The sequence below is a fragment of the Schistocerca americana genome, chromosome 2, assembly GCF_021461395.2.
Source record: "Schistocerca americana isolate TAMUIC-IGC-003095 chromosome 2, iqSchAmer2.1, whole genome shotgun sequence".
Taxonomy (NCBI): domain Eukaryota; kingdom Metazoa; phylum Arthropoda; class Insecta; order Orthoptera; family Acrididae; genus Schistocerca; species Schistocerca americana.
In genome coordinates, this window is record NC_060120.1 from 211,923,681 (window position 1) to 211,939,991 (window position 16,311).

At 39.9% G+C, this 16,311-nt stretch overlaps 1 protein-coding gene across 5 annotated transcripts in view; it reads left to right on the plus strand.

The window, feature by feature from the left end:
* Positions 1 to 16,311, plus strand: part of LOC124595023 (Fanconi anemia group A protein-like) — a 230,631-nt gene that overhangs the window by 203,550 nt on the left and 10,770 nt on the right. For all 5 annotated transcript variants that reach the window (XM_047133578.1, XM_047133575.1, XM_047133577.1 and 2 more), the window contains exon 23: positions 3,618 to 4,118. In XM_047133578.1, the coding sequence (XP_046989534.1) occupies positions 3,618 to 4,118 (501 nt within the window). The remainder of the gene's footprint in view (positions 1 to 3,617; positions 4,119 to 16,311) is intronic.

A 16,311-nucleotide genomic window follows, 5' to 3' on the forward strand; every position in this document is an offset into this window, starting at 1 on the left:
GTTTTTGTGCATTCCAGACTTAAAAAGCGTGAAACTGAGGAAAAAACAGAATCAAGGAAGACGTTAAAACCCCCCTAAAGAAGAGCAAAAACATATGTAATTGGCATATATGAATAAAACTCATAATCATCTCTAACACATTGTATAAAATCTGTATGAGTGAAGGCAAGTAAATGCACACTAGAATGTTTATACAATAATTTGTGCTAATGAATTTTATCAGTTCTTAAAAAATCACAGCTGTGTAACAGCAAGTAAAAACTCATCAAAAAATTGAAATTGGTACCTGGGCACTAGGTAATCAAGCTATTTTGCAACGTGCTATGACCCCAAATTATATGTTAGAACATGCGTTTTTGAGAGCTCTTTCCTTTGCGCTCACCCAGGAAAAAAGCAAATATTGATGAACAAGGTGAATTAAACCGAAAACTATGAAGTAGGGTGAAAGGTGTAATCTGAAATGTGGTGTGTGTGTTTTCCTTCTCTCGATGAGAGAAAGAGACAGGAGAAAAAATGAGTTTACTTCCCCAGCTGATTATACAAGCTTATAAGAAGTCAGCTCAGTGAATTTATGTACACTCTGTAAAATTTAAATTTAAAAGAAAGCTCAGGCACAACAGTTTCACTTCATGCCTTCTATCACTGCTGCTAATCTTCACAATCTACAGTATGTGGTGCAAAGTACGTATGTGAGTACTGTGTGTAATTGTTGCAACTGTAACTTGTCAGATTTGAACACTAAAGTCTTTAAAATGTGCTATTACAAAACCCTTGTTCTATTTCCTTGTAACATCTCTGCCATAGCACATGATCTGCATGAAAAATATATTTTCAGTACTTCACAAAATGCTTTCACTCCTACCTGCACTCATACAGTTGAAGGGCCACACCCCTCTCCACACATCCAGCAGGTGAGCATGTTTATGTACATTAGTGTGGTGTGGCAGCTGCGCTGGCTGCGGGGTGATGTAACAAGTCACCTGCCAATAACAGCTCACTAGCTGTAAATGACTGACATTTCCTTGATTTTGACTGAGCGTATTCTTTGATACTCAGTGTATGAATTTTAAATGTTGAAAATTAATATTGTTATTAAATATGCGCAAAAAATGAAACTGAGTTGTTAGTAGCACAAGAAAAGCTGGTAGCTGGGCACCATCATCACCTATTGGCTTGGCCCAGAACACTTTGCATCAACTGTCTTGTTTGTTGCTGCAACCTATGATAGTTGTATCATAACTACACAGTGAAGCTAAACGGTGTAAGTTGTGTTAGCAACTCCAGTGGTGGATTATGTCAGCATTTCCTTTCTCACGTTTCCCCTCTCCACAATGGACTAAAATATTCCCAAAACTCTGCCACCACCCGTTGTGTGAACCACCTGTCTTTTGTGCCACTTATAACACATTCACTCATGTCAAATGTCAATAGGAAGAAAATGGGACAAAGTCAAGCAAGACATCGAGTAAGAATGTAGAATCGGGGTAAACCTTACTTGGAAGAAATGTAAAATTTGGGAATTTTTAGCATTGATCTTACGGGTTTTTCACAGGGGCTACAAATTTATGGCTTAGAATCATGAAAAATGTAAAATCGAAGTTATACTGTAGTTCTGTTCACCTGTATCCTCTGCTTGTCCACTTCATCCAACAACAAGAACTCCTAACTTTATTTCAAAACATGCTGAAACTGAGCTCAGTACCCAACCCTAGTAGTTGTGCCTTTCAAAATGTCCCTTACTAATTCATATGTTACTGTTTCCAATCCTCTCACGTGAAGGACATTCAACAACACATTCCTGTCTACAGAATCGTAAGCTTTGGTAAGGTCCATGAAGGTCACTATAGTATTTTTATCTTTCCTGCAGTGGCTTTCTAATATCCTTTTGAGTCCAAAAATCTGTTTATTACTAGTATAAAAAATAAGAATGCACAATTATGGCTATAAATTAATAAAGAAAGATAATTACCTTGATTTTTATGGAAGTCATAAATTAGGACGAAATAGTGAGAAGCAGTATTTTCCACAATAGCAGACACGTGTATCAAATCAGAACTTTGATGATAAAGTGACAAGTTGTCAATAACCTTGCTCATGTCCAGTGTTTATCGTGATCTCTCTACTGGTGATTGAAGTCCATAATGGGCAGATACGGTTCAGCAAGTTGCCACATACTTTGACAACTTTTGAAGCAAAGCTGTTTCAGGTGAAGCTAAAAGCTATTCTAATCAACTAAGTGGTTGCATACACTCAGACGGGGAGGCCACAATGTTGGGATCATAGATTTACCTCAAACGTTCTACACCATTAATAGCCCATTAAAACTAAAATCTACTAAAGGTGTACAAAGTGTGGAGTAAATCTGTGATCCCAGCGGCATGGCCTCCGTTTGTCAGTGAATTCTCAATAACAACATGAAATACATTAAGAAGACTGTATGTATCACTACTACATGTAATTATTACAGTGACATTATTGCTTTAACATAAGAGACTTTTCAGATGGCATCACCTTAATTTCCACAAGCAAAGGAAAAATAAATAAATAAAAACTATATGGTGGCATTCCCTCAGTCTCCCCTAATGGCACCTATTAGTTGCTACAGTTGCTGTAAGCTGTTTGCTTCATATTCATTGATGGCAGGGTATACATAGTACAAAGTGTGATCAAAAAGTAATAAGACTTTTTTATTTTGTGGGCTTTATACATCCAATTTTCAATTTTTTTTATCTTGTTGGTACACATGTTCCTGATATACATTTGCATTTTCAGCTGTTTTGAATATTTGGTTTTTCATGTTGGCAGTCAAAAAGGTTGTACATGTTTTCAAGTGCTTGGTGAATTTATACTTTTGAGAAAGATGGATCAGAGAATTTGCATTAAATTTTGCTTGAAAATGAAATAAAGTGCAACACCGCACTAGCTTTTGGCCAATTTACTATGAGTAAAATGGGAGCTTATGAACAGTATAAATGTTTCAAAGAGGGTCGAGAAGACGTTGAAGACAACGACCAACCTGAATGCCCTTACTTCTTCCACATTGTCTCATCAGTGATATCCTGATGAGACAATGTGGAAGAAGTAAAGAAAGTGGTTCGGAAAACTGGTGAATCACCATCAGAAAGGTTCCTGATGACGTCAGCATATCCTTTGGCTCATTCCAAGCAATTTTTTTTTGATGTTTTGGGCATGAAACATGTTGCAGCAAAGTCTGTTCCGAAATTGCTGTATTAAGTCAACAATGATACAGAACTTCTAAAAAGAGTTTTAACAGGTGATGATACATGGGTGCACGGTTATGTCGAAAACAAGGCCCAGTCATCCCAAAGGAAGCTGCCTGAAGACCAAGACTGAAAATTTTGGCAAGTTCGATCACATGTGGAGCTCGATCACGTGCGGAACTTCTAGTCTCTCTCTCTCTCTCTCTCTCTCTCTCTCTCTCTCTCTCTCTCTCTCTCTCTCTGTCTCATGGCTCCGTCTCCCTTCCTCTCTACAAATTGTTGTCAACCATCCTCCCTCAGCCTCTCTTCCCCCTACATGCATGTCTTTATGTGTTGCATGTTTGTGTTTGTATTCTTTCCTTTTTTTTATTTTGTAAGTCAAATCTTTCATTTCAGGTACATGCAAGACAAGTCAGCCCTACCTTGCTGACAAAATTTCCTGCTGATGCAAAAGGGAAATACACATCATTAATGAACCTCAAAAATTTATTCTCCACCTTTTTACTTAACACAGGTTGTTGGGAAGTGCCATCAGAAAGTAAATTACATGAACTGAAGGTTGATGAGTGGGAGATTGGACTTACATTATGGTATAGAGGCAGTTTGTCAGACCATCGGAGATGTAATACTGCAACCTGTGTACATCTTCCAATTGAAATACTTAAATGGGTATTATTGTTTGGTGTATTGGATGTAGGAGTTCACATCTCAGAAGGCAAACTGCCAGTGGATTTGAATGGTCCAGAACCACACCTAGAGATACAGTCAAAGTATGGTCATTTCATTACAGAACTTGTAACACTGGTTGAACAGTCTCCAGCAGTACTTCAGGTGTTAGACATGTGCTGGAAGGAGCAAACAAGAAATCCTGTACAGCACTTCCCACCACATGTTCAGGTCAGTATATGGGATTTGTAACTAAAATTATTTTTGTCACACATATGAAGTGTCACATTTTCTTATTGAATTTTAGCTTAAAATGTAATGCTGACTAATGTTTTTGATTCTTTTTATGTATTTGTTTTGTGTATAGTCATCATATGATCAATTTTGCAGATGTTGTGTAAATTGTGATGACGTTCCCTGCTTTATTTGTTTGTTTGTTGTCCTCGGTATTGATGTACTGGTCCCCCTGTGGGTCCGGGGTAAGAATATGCCTGAGGTAGTCCTGCTTGTCGTAAGAGGCGACTAAAAGGAGTCCCTACCCCTCAAGGGGGTAGTTTGCGCCTGTGTCCGGAGACGGACAGTTCAACGACTTACATTTGTGGTCATTTTGGTTTTTTGCTTATTCTGGTTTCTTCCTTCCTTTGTTTGTTTCCTTTCTTTGTCCTTCTCCCTCTCTCACTGTCTTCCTTACTTTTTACCTTGCGTTCTTCTCCTTGCCTTCTTCTCCCCCCTATGGTCTCCGTCTTGGCATTTGAGACACTCTGTTCTTTCTCTCCCTCTCTCCCCTTCCCCCCCCCCCCCCCCCTATTCTTCTTTCCTCCCTGTGCGTGCCTGAAGGCCGACCCACGCATAGCTGGTGACGGGGTAACGCGTAATTCCCCGCCCTGGGTAGACAAGTAAGGCATGCACGTACCCCCTTGTAAAGGCCAGGCTCAGGGAGGGGTGATTGCCTGAGCTGACACCTTCCGACCATGCCGATTGGTCCCTCCATCCGTTTCTCGGGAGGTGTGACCTGAGGTGTAAACATTCACCTAAGGCGGGAGCTCCCTCTGGGAAGGCCCCTACAAGGAAGGAGCGCGCCATTGGAGACGCTGCCAATCATGGGGGATTCATCCGCAATGGATTTGTCTTCTTCCTCTCTCTTGACTTCTGCCCAAAAACGGAAACTTGACCAGCCACCAGTGACAAATGTACTACCGCCTGCCCCAAAGTTCCTCGTACTTTCTAGATCTGAGGACGGAAAGGATTTTTCATCTGTCAACCCTTTCGTTATTCAGAATGGCATAGATGCCATAGCCGGACCTGTCAAGTCTTGTACCAGGATGCGTAACGGTACCTTGTTGTTGGAAACTGAGAGCACCTTTCAGGCAAAAAAACTCCTTCGGGCCACACTCCTGTACGCGTTCCCTGTCCGGGTGGAGGCTCGCCGCACTTTGAATTCATCGCGTGGTGTGGTATCTACTAGATCACTCGACGGATTGACTGACGAGGAGATTCAGTCTTTGCTACCTGAGCAGGGTGTGACGGCTGTCCATAGGGTCATGAAAAAGGTCGACAATGACCTTGTGCTGACCCGGACACTTTTCTTGTCCTTTGATAGTGTTCAGCTGCCGTCACGCATCAAATCGGGCTAAGAGGTTATTTCTGTTTGCCCCTATGTCCCGACACCTACGCGCTGCTAGCAGTGTCAGCGTTTTAATCACACCAGCCAGTCTTGTTCTAATGCGGCTAAATGCGTCACTTGTGGCAGGGACGCCCATGAGGGTGACTGTCCATCTCCATCTCCTCGTTGCGTGAACTGTCAGGGTGACCATGCAGCGTCCTCCCGCGACTGTCCCATCTACAACGATGAACGCTGTATACAGGAAATTCAGGTCAAAGAGAAGGTGTCCACCTCGGCTGCTTGCAAGCTATTTGCTAGTAGGAAGCCCACGCTGCTCCCAGCGGGGAAATATAGTACTGTCCTCGCCTCTCCTCGGCCTTCCAGGGAGGTGTCGACGCAGACATGCGATCTGACCTTTAGCGCTACGGTTGTCCATTCGGCCAGTGCTAAGATCGCCCGGTCAATGTCTTCCTGTCTTCCTCCCGTCACCCCTAAGACACAAGCACCTTCATCAGCTTCTGCCAAGACTAAGACCCAGAAGTCAGATGCACGGGCCTTCAAGAAGGAACCGTCCCCTGAAGACTTCTTACATACCCCGAACTCCCAGCCATTGACCAGTACTTTGACTAAACGACCTTCCAAGAAGGCTCATAGGAAGCAAAGTTCTCCTTCTCTGCCACGGCGCATTTCTTCTCCTGCGCCACCCCGCAGTTGCCGCCCCAGGCCGTCATCCGTTTCGCCTGGCCGCACCGCTGGTAGTCGAAAATCTGGCCATTCACCGGCAGAGGAAGCTCCCTCTCCCGGCCATCTTAACATGGTGGCTGATAAACCTATTGAAAAAATGGACGATGACACTCTGCCTATTGATAGCGGCAGCTGTACTCGCTTGAAGCCAGGTCCTCAGTGGCCTTCGAGGTGACCCCTTCTTATTTCTCCTTTTTCTTTTTCTTCTCATGATGGCACTTCTTCATTGGAATATTCGCGGTATTCGCTTAAACCGAGAGGACTTAAAGTTGCTGCTATGCTTGCACTGTCCGCTCGTAGTAGCTCTCCAGGAAACAAAGCTACACTCATGTGATCGAATTGACTTGGCACACTATGCCTCTGTGCATTTTGACCTACCCCCTGTGGCAGGTATTCCAGCTCTTGGAGGGGTTATGTTGCTGGTCCAGGATGATATCTACTACGATCCCATCACATTGCACACCGATCTGCAGGCAGTTGCCGTACGAATTACTCTCCCCACTTTCACATTTTGCATTTGTACCATTTACACTCCATCGTCGTCTGCCGTTACTAGGGCAGACATGATGCAAATTATTGCTCAGCTACCTGCACCATTTTTGTTGACTAGAGACTTCAATGCCCACCATCCCCTTTGGGGCTCTCCAGCATCCTGCCCGAGAGGCTCCCTGTTAGCAGACCTTTACAACCACCTCAATCTTGTCTACCTCAATACTGGCACCCCTACTTTTCTTTCGGACACAACTCACACCTATTCCCATTTAGACCTCTCTACACGTACTACCCAACTTGCACGCCGGTTTGAGTGGTACACTTTTTCTGATACTCTGGATGAAATTTTAGTGGATGACCCAGGAGGAGCTGCTCGTGTTCTTCATTTTATCCACTTGACAAACCTGTCTAAGGACATTTGATTATGCTGTTTTCTTTTAATCCCTTGCCTTTTAATGTGCTTTTTATAGTGTTGTCCTTTTTAGTGACTGTTTTAACATTGTGCCTCGCAGTGCATTCATAATTTAGTCTGGGCACTAATGACCACTGTAGTTGTGCGCCATAAAACCACCAAAAAAACAAAAAAAATAAAATAAAAAATTTACTGGGTGAAAAAATATGGGGTGAAAGTGCAGTACTGTCTACTGTAAATGATGTAGCCAACAGGTACCCATTTGCATTTCACAGTTGTTTACTTTCACTTTTCACAACCCCCCCATATACACATTTAATATGGCCAGTGCACTATTGTTTAACTTTTGATAAGCCTCAGTAATAGTTTTCAGGCAAACATCCACCTACCGCTACAATAGTTAACTGTTGAATATGAATGAGCAGTAAAAACATAGCCACATAATTCTTATTTCTTGAAGAATAAAAAGGTAAGTATGGAACAGACACTGTAATTGTTTTAACACACGGCCTAATTGTGTAACACTTATTTCGCTGTTAAGTTGAAGCATTGTTGTTGTTCTAACCTACATAGGTTTCTTGTCTGAAACTCGGCCATGGACTGACTGTCTCATGACCAAAAAGAGAGCCCTTATATATCCTTACAATAATAGGTTCTGAAACTACACATTGTTTGAAGTTAAATTTACAGACTTTTGACAAAACTGTTAATTACTTTGGAATTAATGAAGGACTGGTTTTGCTAAAATGTTTTCGAATGGAGCCAAATAGATCCTTTAAGAATACTATTAGTTGTTCCTCCAAATGTTTATAATTAGTACAGAATTTATATTTGTTTATAAGTCAACAATAGAATTTAAGTTACAAAACAGTTACTGATTTCACCCTGTAATAAAAGATACTAACTAGGAATACTCAAAATAAATTAGAAAATCAATTACAACATCCATAAAACTAAGCACAAAATTAGATCTGGTGTTATATACTTTAAAACTGAGGGCCAACCTTTCTTTTTTATGAAATTGCAAATTATATTGCCATATGCTAATGGTAATTAGTTAAAATTGAAAAAATGAATTTTAAGGAGGCAGATGGCAAAATAAGAGGGGAAGTAAAAACATCCCAGCTTGCTTCATCAAAAGATGTATGAATGTTCATTTTAAATAACATTTATGTTATTATAAGTTCAAAATATTGTAAAAAAAAGGACAGAATGAAAGGAAATTATGAGTATTAGTAAGCATAAAACAAATAAACTACATTATTAGGCATGAAACTAATTAACTATGTTAGGTAAAATGATATTCATCTCTCTGATGACAGTAGCAGTGAAACTTATGACATTACATGCAAATCGTAGGTGGCTTACTTAATTCAACAGTAGCAGAAAATGTAGAAACAAAAAACATGTTATCAAAAGCTGAGTCATCACATACAGTGCATACTCTACTAGTGTACATCAGTTTTGCAGACTCTATTGTAAATGAAATCAGGAAAATCATTATGTCACTAAAAAGCCAGTAAATCTTCTTTCTTGATTGTCTTTCAACTTGAATGCTGAAGTCTTATGCTAATCTGATAGCTCCACTTTAAGGGAGAAGTGATCTCTAATTTAAAACCCATCTGCCTCTTTTTGTCCCATATTCTGTAAATATTTGCGAAAGTGGCTTATAACATAATATTAGTGCACTTTTCTGACAATAACATTTTGACAACAGCTCAGTTTTGCTTCCATAAATAATTCTCTACAGAAAAGGCTACATGCAATCTCATAATTTCAATTCTGGTAGAAGTAATCAAGAAACTTAATCCTGATGGCATTTTCTGTGACCTTTTTAAGATCTATTACTATATAGATCAGTGATTTCCAAACTGTGTGTCATAGTTGTGCCTTAGTTGATGCAGTTGTGTATTTTTTTAAATTTTTGTATTTTATTTTTTCCCCTCACCTCTACTTCCTCTCCTGTACCACTGTATCTTTCTCAGAGCAACATCCACCATCCTAAATTATTTGGTGTATGCATTCCAGTCTCTGTCTTCCTGTGCAGTTTTTGCATTTAAGGCTCCCCATGTACCATGGAGATTGTTCCCTTTTACCTTGACATGTGTCCCATCATCCTATCCCTTATTTTAGTTAGTGTTGTCCATATATTGCTTTCCACACTGAGTCTTCAAAGAATTTCCTCAGGTCTTGTTTTATCTTATCAGTCCACTTCATTTGCACATCCTTCTAATACACTGCATCTCAGACACTTTGACTATCTTTTTTTTCCCCCCCCAGTGGGTGAATCACTTCTGTATGATGCTGTGCCCAGATGTACATTCTCAAAAATTTCTTCCTCAAAGGGACACCTATGTAGACTTCTTTCAACAAGCAATGTTCTCTTTGCCTGTGACAGTCAGTTACTTATCTCCTCCTTGCTTTGTCCATCACGCTTTATTTTGCTTCAGAAAAATTCCTTCACTTTGGTGTTCATCAGTTTTGTCGTTAATTTATCACTAACTTTTCTCTGCTACTTATAATTGATTTTGTTTTCCTTTAGTTTACTCTGAATCCATTTTCTGTGCTTAGTACTTGTCATTGTAGTCAACAAGTCCTGTTATTTTTCTTCATTTTCACTAAAGATAACAATGGCATCAACAAACATTATCATTGATGTTGTTCCTTCTCAAATTTTAAGCCCTTTCCTGAACTTCTTTTTTATTTCTGCCATTACTTCAATGTACAGGTTGAAGAATAGGGGAGAAAGATTGCATCCATATCTTGCACCCTTTTTAGTCTAAGCACTTTTCACTTGGTCTTGCATTCTAATTGTTTCCTCTTGGTTCTTGTAGATACTGTATGGTTATTACCCATCTCTCCTGATAGGTTACGTAGTGTTGACAGAAGAGCCAACACTGTGTTGCTAGAGGAGGCCGAAATGCACGCGTTTAATTACACGCTGACTGGCGCGAGGTCTGGAACAGTTAAGGGAATTAATAGTAGCAAATAAAGTACGTAGATGATATAATACTTAACTTTAATCCACGATTGTAGAACATCTCTCATTACTGTACATGCTTCACAATATTCATTATCAAATGCTATGGCGCCTTGCTAGGTCGTAGCAAATGACGTAGCTGAAGGCTATGCTAACTATCGTCTCGGCAAATGAGAGCGTAATTGTCAGTGATCCATCTCTGGCTAAGTCGGCTGTACAACTGGGGCGAGTGCTAGTAAGTCTCTCTAGACCTGCCGTGTGGTGGCGCTCGGTCTGCAATCACTGACAATGGCGACACGCGGGTCCGACGTATACTACCGGACCGCGGCCGATTTAAAGGCTACCACCTAGCAAGTGTGGTGTCTGGCTGTGACACCACAGGTTACTCTTTTTTTCAGAGTTTAGATTATTTTGCACCATTTTTATCTGGTTGAACACTTGTTTACACTTTTTTGAGATTTTAAACGTTTTTCACCTTTTTTTTTTTTTTTTTTTTTTTATCTTCTTGGGTATATCAGAACTGCCTCTGTGCTGTCTTTACTTTTCTTTTCCTTTCATCTGAATACTATTCCTGCCAGTTACTTGGATGTATGAGCTGTTAAGCTGATCATATAATAGTTCTAGAAATTGTCTACATTTGACATTTTTGAGATTATGTGGATTATATTCTTCTGGAAGCCCAATGGGATCTCTGCAGTCTCATAATTTTACACTCCAACTTGAATAATTTAGTTACCTTTTCCAGTAGTTATATTATAAAGTACTATTACTAGAAGTCCTCAGTGTACTCTTCGCACTTACGTGTTCTGTTTCTCTGCTTTCAATGGTTAAATTTCTTTTTCATTTTTTGTTTGATGGCTTTTCAATTAATTCCACCAAAGATTATTTTGATCTTTCTGTATGCTGAATCAGTTCTTCCAATGACCATTTCTTTTTTGTATTTCTTCATACTTTTGCTGCAGGTTTTTCACTTTAGTTTCCCTGCACTTCCTGTTGATTTCATCCTTGTTTTTCTCATGGGCTTTAGTATGACAGCTAGTTTCATACAGCTCTCCATGTTTGTGTATTCTGTGCAAGCCTCTTCATCTGCACTGCTTGCTGTAGTCATGCATTGGCCTCTGTCTGCAATTTCTATCCCCTACACAGCACTCCATTACCAAATTGATGATTCCTTGGTGCCTTAAGACTTGTCCCATCGAGTGTTCACTTCTTTTAGTTGGATTGCGCCATAAATTTATTTTCTCCCAAATTCAGTTTTGTACCTCCTTGTAAGTAACCTGATCTTCCTATCTCCAGCTTTCTTCTGTAGGACCACATTTCAAAAGTTTATATTCTCCTCTTATCTGAACTGTTTATCATCCATGTTACATTTACATCTATGTATGTACTCCGCAAACCAGTATACTGTACATGATGGAGTGTACCATGTACAGGGTGTATACGACCCGGGACAACCAGGAGATCCGGGAAAAACCCGAGAATTTTTTCATCCAAGAGAAAACCGGGAAAAACTTGGGAAATTGTATACAATTCTGGGAATTTTTCATTGTTTTAGTTTTCAGTTAAATTTTTGTGGTTTTGAGTAGTAAGAACCGATACTCTAACAGAGGATATTACTGTACCCCGCTACTGCAGAATAGCACTGCAGCAACGAAACATGAACGAGAGAGAGAAAAAAAAAACATAAAAAAGACGTAAGTTGCAAAGGAAATGTGCCGTATACAACAACAAAACACAGTGCTCATACAGGTGTCTGCCAACAGCAAAATATGTCAAAGGCTTTAGGAAGACTACGCAATGCTTCATAACAACAAACTGCCTCGGATGAGCGTGATGTGACAATTGTTTAAATGAGATTCCTTTGAGCAGTTGCGGGCGGGCTCTTGTGCATGCGTAGTTGAGTCGTGCATGAGTAGTACCTTCTCCCGCTTCTGGCTATAGATGTGTGGCGGGGCACCACTACCTAATATTGCCCCGGTTCGGAAATATACAGGTAGTAAATCCGGGCCTGATGCGCAGAGCAGTCTGAGTTGTGGTGGGGAGATAGGTCATCTCCAAGTGACCTTTGTTTACGTTCAGTATTTTTGTTGTTTCCTCTTCGTTTATTGCTATCACGTTAAATGATAAAATGGATTTTTGTGACCGGGAGATATCAAATGAATTAAAATACGTTCGCATAATTACGGAAGGCTAGAATATGTTATTAGTTTCGGATTTTATTTCCACCTTCCTGACAGTCAAGCATTAATCATCTTGCAGAACAATGGAGTTATCTTTGTCAGTTTGCTAATGAGATTTGGCTTTTATTAATCTTTTCTGCTGAGGCAGTCAGTTTATGTGAAACGAACTGTTTAATTTCACACTGTTGGCTGGTTTCAACTGTTTGCTGATTTCAAGTGCACATATGACATTATGCCATAATAAAGAACCAAACATGAGATAATACAATACTGGTACTCCAAAAAAAATTTACATCTGAATCTGGACATACGAATGTGCACTTTAAGCTGAATTATGCATTTTACGAAATTCCGATGCTCTTGAAGTATCCTCTGATGATGTCTTGTTTCTTTTATGACATAATGTAATATCTTTTAATGTTTTACACGTATGAACATATAGCCTTCCTGCATCATTGCGCGGTGGTGCCTGTTATCTGGCACTCTCTTGCAACTGCTAAAACGAACCTATTTCTAACGGGTAGTGGGAAAATATTGCGAATGGTGGTTTGAAAAGCGTTACATACATTAAAAGTAAATTTCCTTTTACGCAAGATGAACTATGTGCGAGAATGTACGATGAATTTCTTAAATAACGAAGCGTTTGACTCTCATTTAAAAATCAACTCTTTGAGGGCGGCCATTTAGAAGAATTTCGAGCCCAGAAGATCAGACATTTACGTCGTTATTAAAAATTTTACTGGCACATTTTTGTGATGTATCTTAAAGTGTATCACGCGCGGAAAAGATCAACATTATATGTGGACGCTTAGCTCCTCTTCCAGCTTATTAATCTTCGAGACCAATATTATATGTGTATGGTATATTAATTTAAACCATTAACTTTTCTTATTTGTGTTTTCTCGCTACTGAAGAGTGATCTTGCTATTGGCTGACTATATCACGTGTCCTATGCTGCCGTCAGCTGGCGAGATCACGTGACATGAGTTATGAGTGGCTTACAAAAGCGCATCGCAATCTCGATTTCAATGCTTCGGAAAGGAACATGTGGTATTTGGTGGAATTCGAATTTATACCTTCGTAATACGAAAATATGCAGCGTACATATTGCTGCACATCAAAGGTGTTTCAAAACGTGTTTTTCCCCCCCTGAGTTTCATTTTCTAAAGTGGCGGGAAATTCTACGTCGGTATATAAAACCATAAACATACAAAGGATTGATGAGTTTTATAGTGCCAAGGAATAGTAACGGAGACTTAACACGGAAAAAGTGTATTTTCACCCAGGAGAAAGTGTATTTTAACTGGGAAATCCGGGAATATTTTTTCCTTGTCCACGTAGACACCCTGATGTACCACTACTTGTCATTCCATTTCCTGTCCCAATCACAAATAGAGTGAAGGTAAAACTATTGTCTGTAAGCCTCCATGTTGTTGTTGTTGTTGTTGTTGTTGTTGTGGTTTGATGCAGCTCTCCATGCTACTCTACCCTTTGTGAGCCTCTTCATCGATGAATAACTGCTGCAACCTCCATCCTTCTGAATCTGCTTGTTTTTTTTCATCTCTTGGTCTCCCTCTACGATTATTACCCTCCACACTCTCCTCCAGTACTGAATTGGTGATCCCTTGATGTGTCCAGTCAACCAATCTCTTCATTTGGTCAAGTTGTGCCACAAATTTCTTATCTCCCCAATTCTGTTCAGTACTTCCTCATTAGTTGAGTGACTGATCCAGCTAATCTTTAGCATTCACCAGTAGCACCACATTTTGAAAGATTTCATATGGGCCCTAATTTCTCTTGGCTTCTGCAAGAGGTTATCCTCCAGACAAATATGTTCAGAAAAGACTTCTGAACATTTAAATTTATATTAAGTGTTAATGAATTTTTTTCTTTCACAAACGCTTTTCTTGCAGTTGCCAGACCACAGTTGTATCCTCACCACTTTGACCATTACCAGTTAGTTTGCTGCTCAAATAGCGAAACTCATCTACTACGTTTGGCATCTCATTCACTAAACCAGATTCACTGGTATCACCTAATATTTACTTAAACTACATTCAGTGACCCATCAGGTTCAATAAGTCATGGTTGCAAAACTGTGATAAGGATTGTCTAAAGGAAAATGCAAAAACTGGTAGAAGCTGATCTTAGAAAGATCAGTTTTGGTTCCAGAGAAATGTAGGAACACAGAGGGAGTACTGACTCTACTACTTATCTTAGAAGATAGATTAAACAAAGGCAAACCAATTTTTTGATCATCTATAGATCTAAAGAAAGAAATATGTTGTCTTGGTGATGCTGGGCAGCTTTTAGGATGGTTAATAATTGCATTGTACAGTACAAAGCTGTACTACCGTATTGTAGTTGAAGACATTTGATTTTGGTCCACAATCCAACCATCATGTGTCCCAAAAAGCAGTGCAGATATGCATTGTCAAACTGCAGTGCCAAATACAGTTAATAGAAATTCCATAATCATAATTATTATTATTATTTGCCAGATTCAACTAACAGAAGTTCCATTACTGTTGTTATTACTATTATTATTACTATTATTAAGTTTCTGCATGTAACAGTTACGTCCTGACAACATCAGAGACAGTTGGTCCATCCTGTTTCCCACTGGAGTTAAAAGATGGTGTGATTATGGACCAAAATCAATTGTCTTCAATAAAAATAAAGTTGCGCAGCTGTGTATTGTACAGTGTAGTTCTTAACTGTTTAAAGAAAGGTTTTGACAATGTTGACTAGAATACACTCTTTGAAATTCCGAAGGTATCAGGCACAAAATACAAGGAACAAAAGATAATCTACCTCCTTTGCATAAGCCAGACAGCTGTTATAAGAATTGAAGAATTTGAAAGGGAGGAAGTAATAGTTGAGAAGGGAGTGACACAGGGTTGTAATCTATCCCAGATGTTATTCAATTTGTACACTGAGCATACAGTAAAGTAAATGAAGGAGAAATTTGGTGGGGATTGAAGTTCAGAGAGTAAAAGAATGGGTAGTGCACTGTAAGATAAACATCAACAGAAGTAAAACAAGGTAAATACACTGATGATCCAAAACATTATGACCATTTGTCTTATAGTATGTTGGTCCACATTTAGAGTGCAACACTGCAGTGATTCTGCAAAGCATGGGTTTGACAAGTTCTTAGGAGGTCCAAGGAGGTATGTGGCACCAGATGTCTATGCACAGGTCGTGCAATTCCAATAAATTATTGGTTGGTGGTTTGTGGATGTGGAGCTGGCACCATGTAACATGCCAGATGTGTTCTATTTGGTTAAGGCAAGGCAAATGTGGTGACCAAGGCAACTATGTGAGATCTCTGTCACATTCCTCAAACCACTGTAACATGGTTCAGGCCTTGTGACATGCACAAGTTATCCTGCTAGAAGATGCCACTGCCAACAAGGAAGACATCAGGCATGAATGGATGTGGGTGGTCTACAGAATGTTCATGCAGCCCACTGGTGTCATGGTGCCTTCAATTACCACCACCACATGTCTCGTGGAAGCAGAGGTGAATGTCTAACATATGATGTTACTGCCCATCCAATGCTTCCGTGGTGCAGGGCATGTTTCAAACAGCAGATTGTGTGAACAGCTTATGCGGACACAACCATCGTCCTAGTGTAACAAGAAATGTGATTCATCCAACCAAGAGGCACATTTCCATTGATCGACAATCCAAAAGTTGTAATTGATGATGTCACTATGTTAAAATGGGAACACACAGCTGTTGTCTTCTGTAGAACCCTTGTTCAACAATGTACACTGAACAGTGTGCTCTGAAAGACTTGTACCTGCACCAGTGCTGCATTCTATCGTATGTTCTGCCATGGATTGCTGCCTATCCTGCTCTACAGAGTGAGCAAGCCTCAGACTTTCAGGATCTGCGAAGAAGCCCGGAGGACTATACCTTGATGCCTGCTCATAGTTTTGCCATCCATGATAGTAGCAAGCAAACAGCTGACCAGCTTCACAATTTCCAAAAATGCTCATTCCCA